We start from the raw sequence: 17,248 nt of genomic DNA on the forward strand, positions 1-17,248 counted from the left end.
GCAGTCTGAGAGTGAATATCCTCACCAGGGCTAATGCCCTATCTTGCCATGTCAAAATAGCGTTTCCATTAATCCTCTACACTGTGGTGGGTGGCCATAGTTTCAAAATGAACCAAAAAAATAATGTATTGTATTTGTATGTAATAACATCGAGATCTCTAGCTTGGTGTTTTGCTCTATTGCCACATTGTTTAGTTTTTATATAGCAGCATTTGCTCCCACTATCATCCATAGTTTCAGCTTTAGTTGTGAGTAGCATAACCACAAGTGGCATGCAATGCAGTTCTCTCTCTCACACGAGAACTTGTCTTTTACTATTTATTCTGTGTAACTGTCACTCGGAATCTGTTGTGTGTGTGAGAGAGCAGCATTCGTGCATGTGCATCCCTGCCACCTTAGATTTAAGGATTTCTGCGACAAACTCTGTCACTCTGAAGAGAAAGTGAGACAAAATTCCTGGATCCAAACATTAATTTGGATCCACACCAAAGTTCAATAGGTTACTTTCTTGAAGCATAGCGCATCCTTTCACCAAGTTTCATTGTAATCCATCCAGTAGTTTTGGTGTCATCCTGCTCACTAACTGATAAAGTGAAAACCTAACATCATTGGCAGAGGTAATAAGATTAGTGTATTTCCAAAATTCATTCTTTAATGCAATATCCAAAATGTTATTATATAATTGTGTAAATTGAATTTTAGTCCATCACATTAAATGAAATAGTTGTTTTGTGTCCTCAGTAAATTATACTGAAGACTGCTTTCGCTCAACAAGGCAGACGACTGGCTACAAAAACACTGCACTTAAGTCTTAGGAGCCATTTATTCTGCTTATGCTGCATTTGAAACACTTTACACCCAGAGTCACTTTATTGTTCACAAGAGCTGAGAAGAAACTTTATTGGTTCAAAATCAAATGAAGTTTCAAGAGTGAAAGCATTTCTTTTTGTCATGTGTTGCTTTCATCAGAGTTCAGACATCTGTTTATTCGGCTTTGACATAATTATTAGTGTAAAGTTATCAAGGTTGTTTGCAAAGTTTTGTTCAATGCTTTTTTGCTGAATAAGATTTAGTTTCAGCTGAAGGAATATAACTTGTTTAAGTGTACAATGTTTAACATATGCACAGCAATAAGACGATAAGGAAAAATGTTTGTATGCCGTGCTGCTTAGTCATTGCAGGTATATCACTGTTTTTGAATAATTGCTAATCTTTTACATGGATTTCAGTGCTCAGGAACAACTAGCAGGGAGTAGACTCTATAAAACCACAAGTGTCTATGGTCTTAAGCCAAGCTCTCTTAATTAGCAATGGATCAATCAGTGGAGCTAAGTTTTGTCTGACAGTAGAAAAATGTCTGTGGAAATCACTCCGCAGCACCGGGAGATTGCCTTCCACTTGTCAAGTAGAGTTTATTTATAAAGCAGTTTAAAAAAAACAGAGTTGACCAAAGTGAGGTACAATGAAGTGCCAGTTAGCAGTCCAGCAGCAGCTGTACTGGCTGCTAATGAGACAGGGAGGACTGGCTAATGCCCAAAATGTCAGGCATCCAGCCATGAGGAAATTAAGGCATTTGAGACATCTTCAGATCGTTAAAACGAGAGGAAGGGTCTGAGTTTAGCCAACAACATTTCACAGCCGTGGTAAAATGTTTATCATATTTCAATGCTGGGTCCAAAATTACGCCAAGATTTTTGGACGGATGGATGGAGGCAAGACGCCAGGGCCCTAAATGAATCACTGAAACAGGACCACATTGGTGTTGCTATCATTAATCTGAAGACTGTTAAATTATATCCAATATTTCCTTATCCTGGACCCAGTCAAAGAGAGACCAAAGTCAGTTGTTAGAATTATGCCCATGGTGATACGGAAGGTATAGCTGGGAGTCATCTGCATAACAACGACAGGAGATATTGTGCTTTGGGAGGAGGGGATGAGGTTTTCCAGATTTGATAGAATCTGGAAAACCTCATAATGTATGATCTGTCAGCCGAGATCATCTGTTTCAGACTAGTGTACGCAACTTAATTTAATTTAAATTGTCATGCGAATCATGTCCTTCATCTTAAAAAGAAATGACAGCAATCTTGATGTATATATTAAAAATGGATCTGAAATAGTGGTCTATGGCAGACATTTTGAAAAATGGAGAAGTGCGATCACCAAGAAGGACAAGAGCTGAGAGTAAACAACTTTTTTCCATGAATTTTGATAAAATGGCAACTTAGAAATGCCACTTAAGCCCCTAGATAGGCTACGTACCGAAACACTTCCTTCGGTAGGTAGCAATAATATCCAGTGGATACGTAGGTATGTGAGACATGTGTGAGGGACAGAGGCTGAAATTTACCGAGGTCAGCAGAACAAGGAGAGAGGACAGAGGAATCATATGTGCACAAGGTGGAACAGCAGATCTGATATTTTAGACAAAGTTCAAAACATCCTCAATGGGACTATGGGAGGCGGAGGGCCAGTGGCAACAGGGTTGAGGACTTAATTAGTTCAGAAGTACTTTGGGAGAGGGGGAAATTCTGGACATGATATTGGGGAGGTACTGTCTCCACCATGTTGGATTGGTGATAATTAATAAGGCAGCTTCTCATGAGGGACCTAAAGTTGGTTTATCCTTCTGTTATTTCTATGCTCTCTTACATATTTGCCTAACTGCCGTCAAGATGAATTGGCTTCACCTTTGGAGAGCTGTGATGTAATCTATCTTTACACTCGGTCTCTGTATGAAACCTGATCACAAACTTGATGCACAGACGATCTAAGATCCCTTTGGTCTTGGTCGGAACGTTCCACATTAACAGATAATCCAGTAGCATGAGAGGCCAACACGGAAATTATAATCACCGGCAATGAAATCTTTAAGTCACGATTCACAACAACTGAAGCGCTTCCACCACCACAGCCAAGCGAGGCGGTAAACACTCAAACAAACTGAAAACACTTTTATGATAATCTGGTGATCACAGCAGCCACTGTATGTGCTGGGAAAAGCTCGTTAATCCTTTGAGGACACAAACCAGCCTCAGTATAAAGCAGGCCATTTTTATACCAATGATAAGTCCTCACTTCATCACTGTAAGCCACAGGGACTGGTTGGAGTCAGCTAAGGTTTAGGACAACCCTAAAAAAACATGGTCATTTATAAGCAAATGTAATGTTTCTTTTACACAACTGTTCTGTTTTTCTCTGTATAATTACACAGCGTTATATAACAAAGATTAATAAAAGTGTGACAGAATAGTAGAAGGTCAGTCAGTCATTCGCAGAATTGGCTTTGTTTCAATGTTTAATAGTTCAAGTCCTAACATAAGTGACTAAGATGAGACATTGAAGGTTTTACACTTGGCTCATGTAGAAAAGTTCAATAAGTTCCTCAATAAATGTTAAGTACAAAAGGGCTATATAAACAGTTGAAGCAAGTAAGCCATGGATCATAAAGTACTTTACTTAAAAGTCCACTTAAGGGCTCATTCATGCTCAACGAAACAAACATAGATCCCCTAATTCTATCGCTTTTTGCACTTTATTTTTGATTGATTGAGTTTTGACATGAGCTCCTTTTAATTCACCTAAAATGATTTAAGTCATCTTGTTCTACTTGAGCAGTCAGCTGCAGCATTAGGGCTTCCTTTTAATCTCAATGTGGATTATTCTTAAAAATGTATATTTAACAGTAACTGATGGTTGTATATCCCATTTTCTTTCAAATACATTCACATTGCTTTGGTTCTATGCATTTCCTGTCACACTTTTGTCACCATCCACTCACACTCTGATTCTCCAAACTCTCAGTGCATCAGCCCTGTCTGTTTAATTACCTTCTTTATAAAAAAAAAAACAACACTTCTCTGTTTTAAATAGTTTGAAAAGCAAGACCTTGATTCTCTGCTAATAATCCCAATGGGCCCAATTTAGCAGCTAATTTAGGCAAATGTTATCTAAAGGACTTTTAAAGACACAGCTGCCTTCAACCAGGGTACCAATTTCAGGACTGGATTGCAGTTGGAGAGGGTTTAAAAGTTGTCCAGTGTGTTGAGGCTGATCCTCCGGGGTGCTGTCCACCCAATTACCCTAAATAGACCCATTATTTCCTGCAAAAATCCCAGTTTTATAAGATAAATCCCTGTGGAAAGGTCCTTTTCCCGCAACATGCAAATGAAATATAAATGATAATCTTCATCTATGTACATTTACACATTCACACTGGACTGTTCCCAGCAGCTCTGTTTGGACCTGTTTGCTAATCAACAGGCCCGAAAACACATCATATAAATAACCTTAATGGACTTTCCATGTATTACATTCTACGCAGCAAACAGGATTATATCTGCTGGATGTGATAATTAGATTGCTGAGTTGTCCTGAGCCTGGAATGAATGAAAAGAAACCCTGACCTTAGTATTGAGCTCAGAGACTCTGTGTTTATTGTATTTGGGTCCCGGATGACACATTTAGTGCAAACACACTTTGATGTGTGGATGAGATTTATTGTGAGTGTGAAAGCAGCAGGAAAATGGATTGGACAATAATGTGTCAGTGTCCTGTGGGGTAGTCAAGTCGAGTCAAGTCAGATTTTATTTGTGGAAGACATATTTTTTATCAAGGCCGTTCGTTTTTTTAAGCAAAATAAGATGTTTTTATGTCCATACTAAAAAATGAAAAGCTTCAGTGTTTAACATGAGAACAGTATTAACTTGGACTAACTTAGTTTTATAGAATTAAAGAGTGTTGGTTTCTGTCAGAATCATTTATTTCAACCTGATCACTGCTTTAAAATACACTTTTGAAAAACAAAACTTATTTTCTTCCTCCTCTTAATTCTCCTCTGAGTTCAACTGTGAAAAGCTCTCTGAGAATTCAGTTGCGTAGGTGGGAGGTGTGATGTGCGTCTTTTTTTTCCACTTTAATTAAAACGATTACTTTTCTTTGTTCTTCTACTCAAGTGGATTTAGACCTTTCGACCCACTTGCCACACATTGCTTTTGATTTTGTGAACCGTCTGTTTGATTGTTGAATAGTTCTGGACAATATGGCCACAATTTATATCGAGATAAAATGATCATATCAGTCTATATTATTAATTACCATGCTAAATGTCACATTATTTTTCCTTTTAGGAGGAGGTTGTGGTTTAGAGAATGACACTTGATAAACAGCAAAACATTTACCACATCTGAGGCAGATCAACGATTGGTCGACTCCCTCACTGTGCTTACAGAATGCATTATTAAATATTACAATGATATTTGATGGACTTTTGTTATACTGCTAGTGATGAGAGTGATACTGCAGTAATTATTGATATTTTTTCATTGAAGAGCGATACTATTGAACATATTTCCACCTTCCTGTAAATGTTTCATACTTTTGGCTTTCCCTGCAATTACTGTGCCTAATCAGATGTGTGCAGATTACAACGTTATCTTCTGCACGGCTGAAGCACGAACGAACACCTAAGAATATCAGTAGCCGGGAATAATGAAAGGCTGCTGGGTCACAGAGAATCACAGATCAAAGGCCAATTAGAATCAGGTTCAGCCTGAAAGCATTAGCAAGCTGATGATGTGGGTGTGGGGATCGCCAGCAATTAAGCTAATGGATGTTTCTGGTGATGATTTCAGATATGTATTATGTGAACGTTCCCCTCCCCTCAAAATATAGTCACGCTGCACCGAGCCACAATACAGGAAATAATTAGGTGCTAGTGATGTGACCAACATGTTGATCCGTCGTCTGTGACTTCATTTAAAAGATCTTTAATCTTTTCTAATCTGGCTCAGCCGTAGCACACAAGCTTTAATAACTTGGTTCAAGCTGAAGGAAGTGGTGTAGGGTCATTCTTATAAAGTATTAATTCAAAATTTTTCAAAACAGATCCAGTGAGTTTTAAGTGACACAGAAGATTTATAGGACCGACATCTTGTTTCTCATTTTTGAACGAGGAAAGAAAGGCTGTAACTGATGCGCACATATCTGCACATCCACCATTCATGAGCTTTGAGACAGAGCATAATGTAAATGTTACCTAATGTTGTTTGTTTATGTGACTTAAGGGAGAGCAATGCCGGTCAATGGCTCCACCATTTGGTTGTATTGACAGTCAAAGGACGAATCCTAATGACCTGTTTGATCCCCTGGCTTTTCCTCGAGCATCACCAGAGTTCTTCACTTTCCTGAGAATTAATCAAATACCTTCTCGATGGATTGGTACAGAATTTTGTCCAAGACATTCATGGTTCCCAGATGATGGATCCTCATGATCATATCCACATGGGTTGCACATATACTGTTTTAAGACAAATATCTTTTAATTTGTCAGGCAAATCAATCTGTTGATGTCCCCAGAGGATGATAATAATATGTTTGCTGATCGCTAAAACCCACAGGTCAAAATGTCACAATTCTCTGTTTTATACTTTATATCTTACAAAACTAATGACATTCCCATCAGCCCAGGTCAAATGTTAGCACGCTAATTAAGATGATGAATTTAAGATCAGCCTGTTAGTATCTTCATCGTGAGTATGCTGATGATAGCATTTATCTCAAAGCAGAGCTGGGCATAAGTAGGCTCCAGCCCAGAGCTGCCAGCATGGCTGTAGGCTCCAGTTACCTTGGATTCCTTCACACAGAAAACACTTGGTGATAGATCTCTCCACAGTGTAAAATAAATATCATGTTTCTCCTTGAATTTCTCTTCAGATGTTTCTTGTGGTCTCTGGCTGCTTCACAAGTATCCATAAGTGGAAACACTGCACCTATCTCAGTTTGTCCAAACGTGGCTTGAATTTGATATAGTTTCTCTTCTAGTAAGTCCAAGGCAGTGATCTATGAACATAAAGGGGTTTGCATTTACCATTGTATACCATCTCTTTAATGAATCCAATCATGATTTCTCTACACTCCCCACCCAACAAATGATCTTATTGAAAACCAAGCTCCCATGATATATTTTTATTTTTAGTCATAGAGCTCATTTTACCTGTGTCTTTTTCCTGTTTTGCTCCAGGAGCGGATTCCCACAGTGACGTGAGCTCAGTGAGTGGCGGCGTACCCTGGGACAGCAGAGAGACATCCTTGGCTGCCTCCACGGCCGCCTCCCTGGCCTCATCCTTGCCTCTGAGGGACGTAATGGATGCAAATGAAGACATTAAGCACAGGGACCACATCGACAGAGACTCGAACGAGTCTGTAGGCAGCGGCTCGTCCTTTGAAGAGCTCGACATGGATCTGGAGGAGCAGCAGCAGCAGCAGCAGCAGCCGCAGCAGCCGCAGCAGCAGGAGGAAGAGGAGGAGGATGGAGTAGAGAGGGAGGAGAAGGAAGACGGGGAGGAGAGGGAGCTCCCTGAGAGTGGAGACGGAGCTCGAGAAGCAGTTGAACTGGTGGCTGAAAAGAAGGAGCCCTTGGGGGAAGGAGAGCAGTAGGGAGGATGCTGAAGCGATAAGGGTGGAGGCCATGTAACACTGGCAAGCCAGAGAAGTTCCCCCGATGTTCCTGTGGCTAGTTTATCTGTCATTTAATCTTGTTGGTGGAGCTCAAGCTGTTCATGCCATGACCAACACGCCATCTTTCTACGCCTTCTAATTGTCTGTTTGAAGCTTGTACGTTTTGTTCAACTGTAATCAGTTTGTTTTTCTAATCTTTTGATCTTGTCAGAATTGAACAGCCGATACCTTGAGTCAAACTACTTGTCTCTGCACACGGTGTGCAGCATATGAGGGCCAGCTTTAGTTTAATTCTATATTTAATTTCAATATTTTAACACATTAAAGTAAATACATTGGATCGCCATGCAGCGTGTGTGACATGGATATTTTCCCTAACTGTCAAGGTCACGTGCTGAGGAAGTTCATGTCAGTGTTTTTATGCATTTCCTGACTTCGTTGTCTTGATAAATTGTATTGACTTAGTTGAAAATGTGCAGGAGCTAATGCTGTAGAAATCTTGAAGGACCTATTTCGTTGTGTGATTTTCTTATCCTTCTATTTTTGTGGGAAGTTTGGAAACTGTCAATAACACGGGGAGAATTCTGGAGTAAAACTTTTGTCCAACACCAGTAAAGTAAAACCAACGAATCCTCCGGAAGACTCCACGACCGGGGTTTATATTAAATTTAAAAAGTGTTTTCCCCTTTAATACTGTACAGAACATTTTATTGTCACCCTGAGCTTTGATGATGGCTTTCCTTTTTTTAAGGTAATTTTCCCTTCTGTTGTTGGTCGGTTGAAACCACCTCACAGTTCTGTTCGTAGCCAATATTCACTCACTTCCAGAGACTAGCGGTGATATGTTTGTTGACTGAAAAAGTTGGTGCTGTGTGACATTAGAAGTAATGCACAGCACATGGCCATGGTTGTGTCTTTCTGTCTGTAATAAAAACTTCAAATCAGATGTGCATCAATGTTTTCCACAAGCATGTCTCTTCAACCTTAAAACACAAAGCTGCTTCATTGCTCTCATAGTCTCAGAACCATTCTTATCCATTTTTGTTTGTCTGCCTCCGTACAGAAACAGCAGCATGAAAGAACGTGTGGGTGGCAGTGGGAAACGTTCTTGTACTGGAGATATTAATGAGGAAGTAAGCGCCTAATAACTCATTAGGCCATCTCTTACATTTGAACCACTTGCACGGTTCCACATTGTTAACACTGCCTGTGCCACTGCCTATTTGGAAAAGGTGCTGCCGTGGAATTCACATGCTGACAAAAAAGAAAATCTATTTTCTTATTGTTTTTTAAGATTTTCTTATAGGAGCCATTTCCCCTGGTACATGTGAAACGCTTGGTTGAAGTGTGGCAAGCACACACACTCCTAAAATATAATAGGAAAATGTTGTTGTTTCTAAATGATGTCAACTCATCACGAGTTGCGTTGATCCGACCAGCGTTTGATTGAGCGGTTTGGCATTTTTGTCACAATTTACATAACCTGCTGTGTTTGGAGAAGAGGAAGAACAGGCTTCAACAGATGAATGAATTTTGATGGACACAAGTGTTCTTTAGCCAGCGTTCCATAATGAGCACCATGACCTATAACGTTTCTGTTCCAAATCCGACACCACCGAAGGCCCAGTCATTTTACTGGTTAATACACCGTCAGTCAGCCAGAGAAGATATCCTTCTTGCTCCTGCAGGTTGACACAATGATGAGTGTTAGCTTCTCTCATTAGAATGTGTTTATGTGTGAACACCAATGAGGAGACTTCAGGGAATTAACTGAAAAGCAGCTGGGGGGATGAGTTGGTTACAGGATGAGTTAGTTTGTTGAACAAGCCAACACAAATATTTGCTGGTATCCAGAACTTGGTAAAAAATATGTTTCTGTTGAAAAAATAGATAAACAAAGATCAATCAAAATGTGGTGACTCACTCCCCCCCCCCCTCTCTCTCCCACACACACAGGTGAGCTGCCCACCGAACACTGTAATCATAATGATGAATTATATCAAAAACAATGAAAAAACAACACCAGACCATAAGAAACTAATTGTATTAATACAAAAATGCATTCATGTCTCCCACAATGAATATTTACTAACGTAATGTTACTTACTACAACATCAGTATCTTCCTCCGAACCAAAACCATTTTCTGGCAATTGTGGAGTCTTCCAATGTGCATGAAAAAACATGATCCATGATGGCAGCGTGCATCCTGTGAATGGGTGACGAATTAAAGGAAAGGAACGCACGGGACACAGGGGATCACTGCATTGGTTAAGGAAATGATGTGAATTATGAGAAATGCTCGAGGCTATCTCTTTCTAGGGGAGAATTTGGATCATTTGTTGACGTACTTCTCGCTCCAAATGAGGCGATGTATTTTTGAAAGACTGGGGATCGTCGTCTAAAAAGTAATAGACTTGTAGAATCTTTGCAAAGGACCATGACGCTTAGTGGCCTTATTAGGACGTCGGTTATTCCATCAGTTTGTTCCCTATCTGCACATTGATTTGTCTCTTCATACATGCAACAGAGAAACGAAGCTCCATCATGTCCACCTACAAGAGCCTGCCACAGAACATTGGGACATAAGATAAATGACAAACTTCCCATTACGTGTAAATCTTCTTGAATATTCCACCGAAAGGGCCGCTGGTGACGGTTTGTTTTGTGATTAGGCTTCATGAGATCAGTAGCCACACTACCCACAGAGGTGTCATCAGTCTGCAGGGACAGATGCCCTCACCACATGTCTGTCGCACGTTCACTTTTAATCTTGGCACGCCGACCTTTGTCCAGAGGCACAAAAAAAAACGAGATCAGTCTTGAAGAGACTGCGATGACACACTGGGTCAGCCGCTGATTTAATGAATTGTGAGACCCACGGGGGTGACATGCAGCTATGAGGGCGCGGGAGATTATTGCCTTCCCATGACGTTAATTATTAATCTCATTACATTGCACGTGGAGAGAGTGATGGGGGGGGGGGGGGGGGGGGTCTCACCATACAAAATTAGATGCCGACCGTTGGGTGTCTGCTTTTGCAGGGGGGGTGGGGAAAGAGAGAGAGAGGAAGGGGTCGCGTCCCTCTCGGAGCGCACGTCCCTCTGTGCGCATCACTGTGCCATCTGGGACTGACCTCTCTTCCCCGCGCCCCGTGTCACGACTTGTTCCGCGGCTCCCAAATAAAGCATTTCCACCGTCCCCTGCAGAAGAGCAGTCTCCAAAGGTTCCTTACTTAAACATCCCCCCCAAACCGCTTCAGCAAACAGGGGGGCGACTCTTCTGATGTCCGCAACCAGCCCAACAGCCTCCAACCGGACACCACACGGTCTTCCCCCCTTATATATGCGCTGAATTACACGATGTTCATTTGGTACAGACAGTGTCTCTTGGACTCCACTTGCGCGGAGCAGCTGCACCTCTGTCCAGGTGTCTAAACCTTCGGAGAGTTCCGGCTCTCCCTGGTCGGTGCGCCTATCCGCAGCCAGCGCTGTAATCAGCTGGTGGGTTTGAGAATACTGTCGCAACAATGAGGATTCAGCAAAACCTCGAGTAACAGGTAGATCTTGAATTGTGTCTAATCCCATTTTTCCTACTAATCATTTCTAGATTCTGGCATTTCTTAATTAATTGGTCGTAAAAACGTCTAGTGTCTTCTCTTGGTGCTCTAGAAAGTAAATCGTCCTTTTCCACCATAGGACATTGAAGAGGGCGTCCCGTTGCATGTTTTTGGGGGGGTTTTGTGACTTTTTGAAAACCTCCAGCACCCAGCGGCTAGTCGCGTGCTCGTGTTTTTTTATTTATTTTACGCAGCACCACGGACAGCTCCGGGCGCGCGGCTCCTCTCCCGCACGCTGCACGCATGGTTCAAACTTCAGGCATCAGCGACACTCGCCTCCTCCATTCATCCAGCCCCGGTGCACTCCGCGCGCCGCTCTGCGCTTAAGGCTTAAATAAATACACCACCGACACTGGTGCGAAGGATGCTGCTGCTGCTGCTGCTGCGCTGGCTTTATACTTTCCCCTCATCGCACGGCAGCGCTGGAAACCAACGCACCCCGCACAGGTAAGGGATCCTGTGGTGTTGTTGTTTTTTGGACTCGACTGATTTGTGCCTTGAGGGTCCTGGGTGTGAACTTAGCGAGAAGCTGAAGCAGTCTGTGCATGGTTGAATCTGTTGAGCTGACCTCACCTTATTTTTTATTTTTGATTTGTTGACTAATTCTTTGTTTACACCCCAAACCAGTTTGTGCGTAATTGTGCCAAATATGTATTCCTCTTTTCCTTATATCGGAATCTGTTCACCACAAAGGGATCCCATTTTGCCTGCTTAGTATTTACCTCTATATCTCTGGTTATAGCCATGTCTACTTGCTTCCACATGTGCGAGCCTGCAGAAAACTACTGAACAGGCGCGGCTGAGCGGGCTACCATCCCAACCGCCGTGTCTCCTATATCCCTCGTTTGGGAAAATCACTTTGCGCAAGAGAAAAAATTGCGAAGCGCTGCAGAGAAAAGTCGATTAAAATTTCAAAGAGTCGAGAATTAGTTTGTCTGCCACAGGGTGTTGGAGAGCAGATGTGTTACGCACATGCACGGTCCATTTTTGCAAGTGGTTTCTCTTTCCATAGAAGGCATTTTCCTTCAGAGTTTTATTCGCCTACCTCATGAAAATCTCTGATCCCTGCCACTATATCTAAATAGATATATAATAGTGTAGAATAACATCACACTGGTGTAAATCAGCGTGAGAACAGTGAGATGGGCTCTTCGGTGTGGCGGAATCTGTATTATTTTCCCATTATCAGATCATCAGGAGTTCAACATATATTTTTAAACACAGGAGGAATATGAATGAACACCCCGAGGTGCAAAATATTTAGAGCCTGCTTCGCCAATATTGGACAAAGTCATTAAGGGAAGCAAAAAATGTTCTGTGGATGCTTCCTCTGGTCCAAGGGGCATCTGTGCTGCATGTTCAGCACATAAAAACAATCGAAATCCCTCGAAGTCAGTGGTCGCCAACCAGAGCGTTTCTGTTGATGGATTCCATTCCCTTGTTTATAAAGGGGGTTATTATTGTGGTCTACACATCTTCCGCTGCAAACTAAAAACACAACTCTTCCGACTATACCTTGAATAAAAGTTTTAACTAACAATTAAATAGGACTTAAATGGCACTTATAGCCCTTTGTAGTTTTGCTTTTATGAAGACATTTTACTTTTTTGATTCTTGTTGGGTTTGTTCCCTCTTGGTTGAATGCACCTATTCTAAGTCGTTTTGGATAGAAGCGTCAGCTAAATAAAATGTAATGTGATGGTAGATTTCGGCTTAAGTTTGGAATTATTATCTTGGGCTTCGCAAAGGCTGGAGACCACTGCTCCAAGTGCAACCCCTCCAGTCGACACAGAGATTCACGAGCTAAATACACATATACATTTTATTATTAATACTTCTGTTTTATTGATCACTAGTATGTTTGGATTTCTTATATAATAGAATGAACGCCTCCTCCAGTAGCGGATGCAGAACGACGTGTGAGATCAGCATTCACAGCTGAAGATGTTGATTTCTGTAAATTATTCAGGCAATGGCCGACTGAAGAAAAGAACATATACTCCATTGCCACCGTCAGAATCCAGTGATAAAAAGTATGGAAGCAGAAGGTAAGGCTGTGGTTCCTGCACTGCACAGTACGGCATGTAGAAATCCTCACCGGTTACTTTTAATTTGAGGGGGACACACACACAGTGTTACACGAGGACACAAGGAACGCTGTTAATTACAGAGAGTGTGATGCTACGCAGCAGCAAGTTCGAGTTTGGGAACAAAGCAGAAATAACTAATTATCTGCAAAGAGGGACTGAAACTGCAAAATCTCCCCCTCAACCGCCTGTAAAAGCTCAAGCCGGGGATCTTTATAGAACAGGCAACTTGTGCTTAATGGTATCAGTTTTCATAGAGCTGCTACAGTGATGAACTAGTAGAGTGCGTATACCTCCGACAAGGCCCAACAGTCTCTTTAGATTCAGTCAGGCTGCACCTAATTTCACTCACTCATCGCTTCCTGAAATGTTCCTGACGTTCCCTGGGAAATCAGGGAATATGTCCCAATAATCTAAATAAAATCTCACAATGAAAAAAAAAATCCTGGATCTGTGGACCAGTAGCTGTTGTGTAATCTTGCTTAAACAAACATACACACGGTCAGAAAAGATCAACCCGGATAGAGAGGCTGGTCCTGTAACCAGTTGGTCGGTGGTTTAAACATCCATTCCGTGTGCCGAAGTTTCCTTGGGCAACCAAATTGCCCCTCCTGGCTGAGCTGGCAGTGTGCGAGCAATGTGTGCTGGAGAGAGTGTTGCAAACAATGCACTGTGTATGTATGTGTATGAATGGGTGTAAAACTGTAGTTTTAAGTCATTAAGTATTGAATACAGACCATCCCCTGTGCAGTCGTCCTAAGTAACCAATAGGGCCAATAATTGTCTTTCGAGTAAATCATTAAACTTTACAGAGCATGACTAAACTTAAAGTCAAGAGACATCTGCTTGAGCTCCATCATCACTCAGGCCTCTTACAATATGCTCCGGCTGTATCAGCTGCCAGATACCAGCGATTAAATTGCTGTATGATGAATCCCTGAAGTCCCATCAAAAAGGACAGTTTAATAGCTTAGTCTTCCTCACACACACACACGCACACGCACGCACGCACACACACACACACACACACACACACACACACACACACACACACACACACACACACACACACACACACACACACACACACACACACACACGCACACACACACACACACACAGGTACATGAGTTGGATGTCACTGTCTTCTATAGTCAGATCTATACCGTACACCTGATGCCTATAACATCTGTTAAATGAAATATTTAATGTCCCTCTGCACTAATGCAGATGCAGGTGTTTATGTGCTGATTTGTATTCTGTAAGCCGATTGGAGCCAGTGTTCAGTATTGTGTGTTTCTTGTATACAGGTCAAAGGCATGGAAGATAATAAGTGATTTGAAACTGGTTCCTGGCTTTAATTTCAGGGGCAAAGTCAGAATGTATAGAAACTGTCTCACCGTGTTTCAAGGCGGTGCAGTAGTTCTACTGTGTGGAAACTGGATCTGAGCTCAAATATACACATTCAGTGAGTCTGCAAAGTCAGCCCCCCATTCTGATCAACACTGGACTTCTAAACTCTCACTCCACTGAAAGCAAACTTCATATCAATGCATGATGTGTGTATGACTCTCAGAGTGGAATTAACTGCCGGCAGACTGCAAATGGCTCATTCCTGTGTAACATGTGAGAGATGAGCGATGATGAACTGTTGTTGATCCTTTCTTCTTCTTCTTCTTCTTCTTCTTCTTCTTCTTCTTCTTCTTCTTCTTCTTCTTCTTCTTCTTTCGGCTTTTCCTAAAGAAAGTTCTGACTCTAGTGATATTAAAGGGATTTGGAGAGTTTGGCTTAGTATGCTTTATTTATTTGTATTTGATCAATTCATTCCCTGATCCTTAATTCCTCCTCCGTGTCCCACGACCCACCAAGGGGTCCCGGCCCATATGGTTTGGGAACTACTGGATTACAGGATTTATATCGTTCTACAGTTAGATTGTGAACGTTTTGAGACCCAATATTAATGAATTGTAGATTCAGTTTCCACACATTAACGCACTGTGACATGCGTCGACTAGAATTTGAAAAGAGTAAAACCACTTTTATAACCTAGAAGCATTGAAACCTCATTTGGTGTATCGGTATTTTTATATGAATTCCTGTCTTGGCAATCATCTGGTAACCCACTAGATTCATCTCGTGACCCCTCATAGATGTCCTGACCCAATCACTGCAATAAACCTGAACCTGAGGGTCCTCATCTTTATTAACATTCTGCTGATTTATGATCAGAGCTGTGAAGTATTTGCACTGTATTTCCCACAGATCAGTTTGACTCATAGTGTGTAATTGTAAGTATCAAATTATTATTGACAATTCACCTGATTATGATGTTTGACACATAAAGCAGATCATTCCATTCTTGAAAGCAAGTGAAATAATGAAAAACTTTAAACCGGTTGATTTGAATAATTAGCATGATGCATGAATTGTTGAGACTTTGAGTGAAACTTTCAAAATGCAGAGGTAAAATGTAAAATAGAGAGGCTGGAGCAGCTGTATGAAAAAATCCTGATTGCACTGCAATATTAAGTTATGTAAATGACGTTATTAACACAATTTTAACTCTTTTTTCACTGCATTTAAAAGTAGAATTGCACTCAAACGTTTTCTTCCAGCCAGGCCAATCAATCCCCTTAAAGCTTGACTAAAGTTCATACACTCTTAAATATCAGTTTCCTAAATGTGTCAGATTTCCCCCTCTAGATCTATGAAGTATTCCCTGAGAAATCACTGAAAAACAAAAAAAAATCTTTTAAAATAATTCCTGGATCTGTCACTGATCTGGATCTGGATCATGGATTCTTGCCTGACCCACAACACATCCTTACCCCAAGTATTGTGAAGAAAACTGCTTACAAACCAACCAATGTATAAACAACCGGACAGGGTCGGAGGTAATGAGTTCAACTTAAATACCCTCATTAATATCAGTCATTCGTCCGGAAAGCGCTCTTTTAATGACCTACACAAAAAACGTGGTGTTGCAGGCCACTCTCATCCAGCAGTAAAATTCTGTGACGATGAATAATGCAGCTCTACAATGAGACACAAAAGCACCATACGTCCATCGCGTCCTTCGAGCCAATGGAGGGCCTGGCAGTAATGATCTCTGAGAGACAAAGAGAGGATGGATGAATGTTTGATGAGGAAGGCACGATGGGGCTCCTGGGAGGAGAAGGGACTGTTTAACTCATGCGAGGGATTCCCTGCTTTCCAGGTGGAGAGAGAGGAGGAGGTGGAGGAGGGGGAGCTGAAGCAGAGTCGGGAAGATGGAGCAAGCTGTTTGTAAAACATAGGCCGATAAGCATATATGCTGTAATGAGGTTGACTGATTGATTATCAGGAGGATATGAGCGTCCCTCTTCCTCCCCTCCTAAATGAAGCACCCTTGTGTGATTGAAAATAGTCGGAGCACTGCAGCGAGCCTCGGAGTTGACTGATGTCGTCCTAATTGCAGGAGCTGCTCCTCAGAAACTGCCTGGAAATTCAAACTTCAAGGACCTCCTCGCTCTCTAATTGCTGATTGTATGAATGACCTTATCAGAAAAAGGTCAGCGGCTGTGTTTTGGGGAGACATTTGATTGTTTCCCCGGTGTAAGTCCAGGGTTGTCATTGATCAAGTCCATCTTCCTGGATTAATTGGACTGAATTCCGATAGAGCTCAGAGACCGTCCAATGAGGATTTCCCGTAAATATCTTATTAGGTCATGTGTTTCTTATCAGGGCGGTATGGTGATGCAGTGGATGCAGTCGCCTCCCAGCTAGAAGCTTCTTGTTTTGAGTCCCCGTCGAACCGGGACCCTTCTTTGTGGAGATTGCATGTTCTCCTCGTGTCCCGGTCGGTTTTCTCTGGATACACTGGTTTCCACCCACAGTCCAAACACATGCAGAATGGGGGGGTGAATGGTTTTCTCTCTATGTTTGCCCTGTGATATGCTGGCAGCCGGTCCAGGGTGAACCCCTGCCGCTCGCTGAACTTTTATCTGTACACTGCCCAGAGAAGCGCATTTACTCTATATATGTTTGTAAACAAAAAAGACAAAAGTGTCTAGCTTCTGAGATCTGCTTTCTCTGTTTTGTGT

The 17,248-nt window shown here is 41.7% G+C and overlaps 2 protein-coding genes across 2 annotated transcripts in view; both read left to right on the plus strand.

Moving 5' to 3' along the window:
- The window catches only part of tex264a (testis expressed 264, ER-phagy receptor a), a 65,977-nt gene extending 57,572 nt beyond the window's left edge, over positions 1 to 8,405 (plus strand). The window contains exon 4 of the mRNA XM_062401043.1: positions 7,025 to 8,405. Within this exon, the coding sequence (XP_062257027.1) occupies positions 7,025 to 7,440 (416 nt within the window). The 3' untranslated portion in view covers positions 7,441 to 8,405. The remainder of the gene's footprint in view (positions 1 to 7,024) is intronic.
- Positions 8,406 to 11,193: 2,788 nt separating this feature from the next.
- Positions 11,194 to 17,248, plus strand: part of grm2a (glutamate receptor, metabotropic 2a) — a 30,274-nt gene continuing 24,219 nt past the window's right edge. Inside the window, exon 1 of the mRNA XM_062401056.1 lies at positions 11,194 to 11,526. The gene's annotated coding sequence lies outside the window, so the exon portion shown is untranslated. The remainder of the gene's footprint in view (positions 11,527 to 17,248) is intronic.

Source organism: Platichthys flesus, chromosome 2 (assembly GCF_949316205.1).
Source record: "Platichthys flesus chromosome 2, fPlaFle2.1, whole genome shotgun sequence".
NCBI classification, from domain to species: Eukaryota; Metazoa; Chordata; class Actinopteri; order Pleuronectiformes; family Pleuronectidae; genus Platichthys; species Platichthys flesus.